The sequence below is a fragment of the Rhamphochromis sp. 'chilingali' genome (assembly GCF_963969265.1).
Source record: "Rhamphochromis sp. 'chilingali' genome assembly, chromosome: 16".
Lineage (NCBI taxonomy): Eukaryota > Metazoa > Chordata > Actinopteri > Cichliformes > Cichlidae > Rhamphochromis > Rhamphochromis sp. 'chilingali'.
This window is the reverse complement of record NC_137943.1, coordinates 27,321,849-27,329,954: the sequence shown is the minus strand read 5'-3', so window position 1 is coordinate 27,329,954 and position 8,106 is coordinate 27,321,849. Positions and strand designations below refer to the sequence as shown.

General features: G+C 37.1%; 1 protein-coding gene across 1 annotated transcript; it reads left to right on the top strand.

Annotated features, from left to right (window-relative positions):
- Positions 1–255: 255 nt before the first annotated feature.
- On the top strand, positions 256–5,389 carry LOC308412915 (leukotriene B4 receptor 1-like). The gene is made up of 5 exons (XM_080907606.1): positions 256–614; positions 2,582–3,164; positions 3,802–4,002; positions 4,117–4,160; positions 4,848–5,389. The coding sequence occupies exons 2-5, from the start codon at positions 2,601–2,603 to the stop codon at positions 5,113–5,115; spliced, it is 1,077 nt and encodes a 358-aa protein (XP_080763732.1). The 5' UTR covers positions 256–614; positions 2,582–2,600; the 3' UTR covers positions 5,116–5,389.
- Positions 5,390–8,106: the final 2,717 nt, after the last annotated feature.

The following is an 8,106-nucleotide window of genomic DNA, read 5'->3' as shown; positions in this document are numbered from 1 at the left end:
TATACGGCTGTTGGAATATTATTAAATTTGTTTTAACACATTTCTTTGTTTTTTTTGTCTTGTTTCATTTTGTTTTATATTGTGAAGAGTAGCATCTTCGTCAGTGACAGAGCCTTGTATGAACAAGTAGGTTTTGCTGTTGTGTGTGTGATCTCTAAATGCGTGTTTGCGCTTGTGTGCCCAGCATACATGACACAGGAAAGTCTTTTGAATCATCTAACCCCCCGGGTGCTTTTCATTGCACAACACTTAGCTTAGAGTTAAAAGTGCCTACGGACACAGAAAAATGCATTCTGGTACATCACATTGGGACATCCGTTTTTAAAGAATGGATATAAAAATAACAGTTCATATTCTGTTTTAGCACATATACACAGATACAGAAAAATTCTATACGACACTCATACATGGTCATGAATACAAAGCTTTAGAAAGAAAACGGAAAAGCGGGACTTTTAAGGAAGAGCACGCCTCTCGGCATCCCTCCCCTCACTGACAGCATGTTATAGCCTGCGAGGCAGGAAAGGGTTCAGTTTGGTTTTTATGGTCTGAGCTCACAAGAACACCTTCAGACTTCGGGAACACATCACAGAGAGATAACAAACCATAAAAAGGTGAGTAATATCATGAATGAACATTTAGCATATTTTCTTTTGGACCTCCTTTTGATATTTTTGATCATTTCTAAGTTTAAATTAATGCATACCAAATGGTTTACAAACCTGCATGTTATGGAGCCCTTCCATATAAAGTTATTGGCATTCTTTGCAGTTCTTTTATGATTCCCAGTTTTTAACCAACATTTTTGAGAGGTTTTCTACCCAAAGAAATGCTTGAAATTGAATGAGATAAAGACAATCACACCACTTATTTTTTCTTTGCGATCAGCGTACAGACGCTTTTTACTACAGTGTCCAAAAGTGACTCAGACAATGTCTGTGACTTCTGCACTTCAGTTTTCTATGTGAAAAAATGAGGTGAGAAAAAGAAAAAAAATCAAGTTGAATCAAAGACTATGTTGAAACACTGTTCTTTGACGCAGTGCTGCCAATGTGCAACGTGTTTTAGCACGCTGCCTCTGAGGGCTGAATCGTTGGCTAGATACTTGGATACAAATATTTTAGAGGCTGTGTCAGGGTAGCACACGTCCCTCTTTAAAAAAGTATTAGTCATTTTTTTAAATCTTCCGTATCTGGTTATTATGGGGGTTTTTATTGAATGAACCAAATTGTCAAAGAACTCTGTGTTCAGTAATTTCTGTCACTTTTTGCCTCTTACATACCTTTCTATCTTTTCAGGTAATTCCTTTTTTTAATGCAGAGGGTTGATTCAATGGAAATACCACTTTTAATTATAACTTATGTGTCAGTGTGGAGCTCTCGATCATATACCCATTCAAACCACTTGTTCATATTTTTCACCTCATGTTTCATTTTACCGATTACCGAAATTACACATTAGCAGACCTCACAACTAGAAAAAATACAGTCACATAATTATGAGATGTTGTTTTTATATATAACTATATTATAAATTATGTTTTATAATATCTAAGTATATCACTGGTTGGAGATACAATACGTATGTGCATTTGTTTGATAAAAATTTTAGAGTTTCAATATTCATCTACCAGACATATTAAAGTAAACAACTATATCTAATTTGCTTAACACAGAGACAAAAGAGGTTGTGGTTTTAGGAAGTGTCTGAAATCCAACTGTACAGAGCTGATGGTAAATGTCAAAAAACACACTTTACCAAAGTCAAACTTTGTTGTTTTCATTTTTGTATAAATTTGCTCAGATCAATTAAGTAAGATACAATTTAAGCTTTAGCGGTGCAGGTGAGAACGTGTTTTGGATGGTCTCCCATGATAATTTCTGGATTAATGTGCATTAATCCAGAAATTACTTGTTACTGTCTTGACAAGTAATTTCTGTTCCATGTGGAGAGCCAGAAAAAGTACTTCTAAGGTGCTTATCTTAACACTTTCACGCATAGTGGTCACTAGAGTGGACAGCTATTCGAATGCTGTTTTCTTGCATTTGTGCCAGTGTTGATGCGATATTTGCACATAAATTACTACATTGGACACTGATGTGTCACTCCATACCCTGCCACCCACCGGTCGTTCAATGTTACTATAGATGTATGACGCGTTTCATTGTAATTATTGTTATTTAACCCTGTCATGCATGACTTATGACAACCTTAATATGGATTTTTTTTCTTGAATATTTATTAAGTATATAATATTTAAGTATTTATACATTTTTTTCATGCCTACAGATGAATAAAAATACTTTCAAAAATCCACACTGAAGTTGTCATAAGTCATGCATGAAAGGGTAAAAAATATAAATGAATGAAAGAATAAATAAATAATACTGATATTATTGATATTATTGATACTGATATTATATTATAATCTGGTAACCGGACAGTTCCATGCTGAAAACTGTAAACATGAAGTTAGCATTTATCAAAGTGCTACTTTAGTGTTTTGGACGTCATTAGTTTTGTTTACTAAACTGTTGACTGAGTTTGTGTTTGAGGTTCTAATGTTTTTTCCCACCTTCAGGGTCAAAAATTCTTCTACAATGAGTAACACGAGTCTCCCACCTCTGACAAATCCAATTCCCACTGAACCAGCAGAAGAGAGCGCTGTGAGCAATAACTATTTTACAGCCATTGGTGCCCTCATCCTCAGCTTGGTCTTCCTCCTGGGTGTCCCTGGAAATCTCTTCATTGTCTGGAGCATCCTGGCCCGCTGCCGACAACGCTCAGTCACCACCCTCCTCATCCTCAACTTGGCATGTGCTGATGGGTTCCTCATGGCTCTCACCATCTTTTTCATCATCTACCTGGTCATGCAGTCGTGGGTCTTTGGTAACACCATGTGCAAAATTGTGTTCTACCTGTGCAACTCCAACATGTATGCGTCAATCTTTCTGATAACCCTGATGAGCGTGAACAGGCTGTTGGCCGTGGTCTTTCCACACACACTGTATCGCCTGATCACCAGGAAGGTTGTGAGGAGGGTGATCCTAGGCACCTGGATGTTCGTGATGGTCATTTCCATTCCCTCGTTGGTGTTTCGAGCTGCTACTGCTCAAAACAAAATGAAAGTTGTGTGTGCACCCAATCACACACTGTCTGAACATGTAAGTACACTTGTGTTGGCTATTTTTCTGCCACTGATCTGATTAGTTTGATTACTATATTTATTGTCATGCATAAAATGCCTTCAAAAATCATCTGTACATTTGAGAGCGCGAGAAATAGTGGGTAAGCAACTGAAAATGATAACATATATTGAGTAAAAGGTCCATAACAACTAACTGAAATTGAGGCTTTTTTGGTTTGTTTTGAAATAAAGATGCATTAATAGCTTAAACATCTGCACAAGCTGATATCAGCTTTCTTAATTCATATCAGTTTATTTCATGATAGAGTGCTGAATCGGTGAAGAAAGAAAGAGAGAGAGAGAGAAAAGCTTTGTTACTGTGTTTAAGGCCTTGGAAGCTGCAGCTTAACTAGTGTTCAAAATGTAGTTAAAATAACTAAGATTACACCAGACTGCATGTTTTTTAAGCTCTTCAGCCCACACCGTAAATACTGATGCATGAGCAGTGGCACTGCACAAAAGTCTGAAAATCATTTTGCATTGATCCTTCATAAATGTAGTAATGCTCTTCTGTAAAACATTCCTTCTTTACAAGTAAAAGTCCTCCAAAGACCACATTGACATGACTTAGGTATTTAATCTCTAAGGAAATGGCTTTATATCCTCTCATGCAGGTGAGGCTTCAGTACACCACTGAGACAGTGGCAGGATTCATTATTCCTTATGCAATCATCATAACCAGCTACGTTCTCATCCTGAAACGCCTGAGGGAGACCAGGTTTCAACGAAATGTCCGCAGCGAGAAACTTATCCTGGCTATCGTCATAATGTTTGGCCTGTTCTGGTTGCCGTACCACGTCATCAACATGATACAGGTGTGCAAGGGCATCTTCTCTACCAATAACCCAATAACCACATCAAATCTGTTTGTAAATCAATTATCTGAGGATTCGATTGAATACTGAGTGGGTTTTTATTTTTCACCCAAGGTGGCAGCTGCGTGGTACCCAAAAGACTCAGCAACAAGAAAACGGTGAGTAACTGAAGATTTTCATAAACATGGTGCTAAAGTTAGTGAAGTACTATATTGTCATTTTATGCATTATGTCCAGTAATAACAATACTCTGTAATTCAAAGCTGATATATGTAGTCTGTCTCTGTGCATGCAGTGACATACACCTAGATTTAATTTTTACCATCCAGTAAACTGAATATACTATAATTGTAAAGAGTTTGAATGTGCCACCATCTTCAGTATATAATATTATCAAAATATTCCAAAATCCGGAGAAATCTCAATATTCGGGCTTCATGTGACACTGCACTAACAGCAGTCAGGATTCTGTTGTGGAAAATCACTGCAGGGGTTTAGGACCACTTACAGAAATCTCTCTGTGAATACCATGTTCACCTTACCATCCAAAATTGCAGGTTTAAGGTCTGACAAATGAGAAGTCATATGTGACTAGGATGTACAAAATTAGAAATGAATACATCAAAGAGTCAGCTCAGGTTAAGCTGGCAGAGGTAATATTAGAGAGGCAATGTTGAGATGGCATGCAGAGGAGGAAAGCATCTTTTCAGAGAAAGTCTTAATAGGGTCTTGATACTGCAGGTGATAATTAAGGGGTACTGAGTCAGTCTGACGAGGCTATAATGGCACTCTGTATAAAAACAATCACCATCAATGTGAAATATCCAACTTTAACTTTCCTGCAGATTGTATGGTATGGCTGAGTCAACCCGAGCGGTGACCTCAACTTTGGCCTTCATCAGCAGCTGTGCTAACCCGGTCCTCTACACCTTTGCTGGGAAATCCTATATCAAGAATAATGGCTTTGCCTTTATGGCTAAGCTGTTTGAGGGAACATCATCGGAGCAAACAGGAACCAAAAGCACCCAGTTCACAGCAACAGACGATCTGGGAAAGAATAACGTTGATTCTGAAAATCATACACTGGCTTCTCCTCTACAAAATCGATGTTGAATGAACTTAATGCACTTAACAGACTGTATCTAAATGAGAACACTTAAAATTGTGTAAATCTTTGAACGGAACATGTAGACATGTAGCTTGAGCATTTGAGGCTACAGACGATAAGCACCAGCACAGTATATTTAGAATCTGATAACAGAGTTTAAGTGGAAGTAAGAGGCACAGGCACAGCCGGGCTACTTTTGCTTGCATGCACCTGAATATCTGTAAAGTGTATAGGACTGTACATATTTTTTTGGAATAATCAAATAAAATTGTGATAATATTATGTGTATGTGAGAATGCTACCTAACATAGAAATCAGACTAAGGTGAGTGATTTCATGCTCAGTCTGTTAATTTATAGTCAGGTGAACGAATGAAGATGGGATGCTTGGAAGTAGAGCTGGGCGACAGAACGATAACGATATGTATCGCGATATAACTTTTACTCGATAGAGAAATTAAGCTATCGCGATAGACCTCGCCGCTCTTGTCCTCTTAAAGAAAAAAAAAAAAAGGTCAGCCAATCCAAATTAAGTAGCGCAGAGCCGAACCAATCACAGCCGCAGCGTCACGTCGCGTGACTTGTTACGTACAGCACAAGTGCCAAGCCGCACGTGTGTTTGTTTGGGAAGCAGCCAGCGGGTAATGGAGCCAGCGCGTAATGGAGGAAATGAGTGTGCTGACTAGAAAAATCAACCGAGCGTGACCGAAGAGAAAACAGATGATGGTTCCAATGCCGGAGAGATTGTCGAACGGAAGAGCCATAGAAGTTCCGTAGTGTGAAGGTATTTCGGCTATTTCAAGTCTGACAAAAAACAGAGTAGCGTGCACTGTAAATTGTGCCGAAAGCAAGTCTGGAAATACAATAAACTGGTGCATGCGTCACACTGTGCGCCACGTTATTGTTTCGGTGAAATGAATTTCTACAATACCGTTACTGTTAATTCTACTCTCTGCAGTGTTTAAATGCTTACATATACACACAGTTACTGTCCCTCCACACATATGACTCGGTTCTGCTTCTATGCCCCAGCTTTGTTTACTTTTTCCCACCGAGGCTTCTAGACTTCTGATTGGCCAATATTTCTGCACGGTTAGGAATCTAGCGCCACCTGCTGCTTTGGCATGTTCATAGCAGCGTTTTCCTTCATTTCTGCCTTTATGTGTGGACGGGATTATTTTTTAAAACGAAAACGGAAAATCTCCGTTTTCAAAAATACCCGTGTACGTGTGGACGTAGCCTCAGTCTCTGACTGGAAGCGCTAATTCGTCATTCGGCTTTTGTCAGACTAAAGTAACTGTTAAAACTGTTTGAAAAGCTAAGCTATACAACAAGGAGAGATTGAGAATTTCCTTTTAGTTCTCAGTTTATTTGATATTGACAAAAGTTAGTCAGTTTTGTCTGTTCTTCTGTAAAACAAACTAAGATTTATTTTTAGAATTAATATTTTGTTTCTAAGTGGAATTGACAATTTAATCTGTTTCGTTTGTTCTATTTTGAAACTTAAACGCTTTAGCGGCTGCCTTTTGTGTAGTTTGCAATATTTGCCTTTATTTATCTGAAAAAGTCTCATGTTCCTTAAGTACATCTACCCTGTTGAACTTATTATGGGAAATAAATATTTAAATAAAAACAAGCTGCTGATTATTTCACATTTTACTTGTGAGCAACGGCACATTTAAATCTTACAAATATAGTTATTTGGCTTATATCGTGATAGATATCGTTATCGCCTGAAATGAAAAAAACATATCGTGATATGAAAAAATCTCATATCGCCCAGCTCTACTTGGAAGTTTGCAAAGTTTGACCTGGTAGAGACTGGCTTTAAACAGGGCCATCAATTTCCCTCCAATTAGCCCAGCCAGTACCACTCACTCAAACTGAGGGATCTAAAACGCTACACAGATGATTAAAAAGACACAAAACATCTTCACACTTCTAATATGCACATTTACACAACTAAATGGCAGTATTAACAAAAGGAAAAAAATTCAACAAATCCCTTTAAACCTTAACACAAACAAAAGGAAGCATCTCTATGGAAAAAGAAACCCCTCCACTTGGTTTGACCTGCTGATGTCATGTGTGACATCATGTGTGACTTTAAAATGAGAAAATGCTAGGCAGGCGTTTCCCCACACCTGACCCTCATGAAGACTGAAAAGACAGAACAAAGTATGAACAAATGACTTAATCTGTAACATAATAAAATATAAAGAAACATGTAACTGAGTATTTGCCTTAATTTGCAGAATGTTTGATTTGCCGGCAACAGAACGCTTACACAAACAAAACCTGGGATAGTGAGTGCAACAATGTTACTTAACAAATAGCAAATAAATAGAAACAGAATAATGTGTATAATGTGCAAAAAAAGGTCAACACATATGGGACAATAGGAGAGCATTGCAACTGCTCATCCACTTTGTCACAGACCTTCACAATTTGGGTTGGATTTCTACAAATTCTCTTCACTTTTCATACAAAGTTTAATATATTTCTAAATGTATGAAATTCTAACAAAATCACAAAAAGTCATTTAAAAACTAAACATGATTATAAAAGATTATAGTCAAAACTTCATAAATTGAGTGGAAATGATAAAAAAAACAAGTAGTTTCTGTTATTTTTACATGGATTTGTTAATAACTGATATGTTGTGCAATTAAGGAACTTTTCACAAAAAATCTGGTGAAAGAAATTAGATCTTTCTTTTTCTTGTGCATGACATCTAATTATTAGGGGTGCAACGATACACAAAATTCACGGTTCGGTTCGATCCTTTGGTGTCACGGTTCGATATTTTTTCGATACAAAAAAATGTTCATGCTTTTTTAATTTGTCATTTATTAAAATTATAAATATATATTTTAACTCAAAAGTACAGTTTTTAAATTTAATATTGCTGAAACAACAAAGTAATAAAAAAATAAATCTATCTGATCGAGAAATCACTCATCTTTGGAAAAGAGTTTATTACAGAGAAATGGCTCT

What these genes read in the sequence shown, in the direction of transcription:
- LOC308412915 (XM_080907606.1), top strand. Translation starts at nt 2,601, where the DNA reads ATGAGTAACACGAGTCTCCCACCTCTGACAAATCCAATTCCCACTGAA. An exon ending in ACGTCATCAACATGATACAG is followed by an intron (nt 4,003 to 4,116) that starts GTGTGCAAGGGC and finishes TTTTCACCCAAG; the next exon opens with GTGGCAGCTGCGTGGTACCC. An exon ending in GACTCAGCAACAAGAAAACG is followed by an intron (nt 4,161 to 4,847) that starts GTGAGTAACTGA and finishes ACTTTCCTGCAG; the next exon opens with ATTGTATGGTATGGCTGAGT.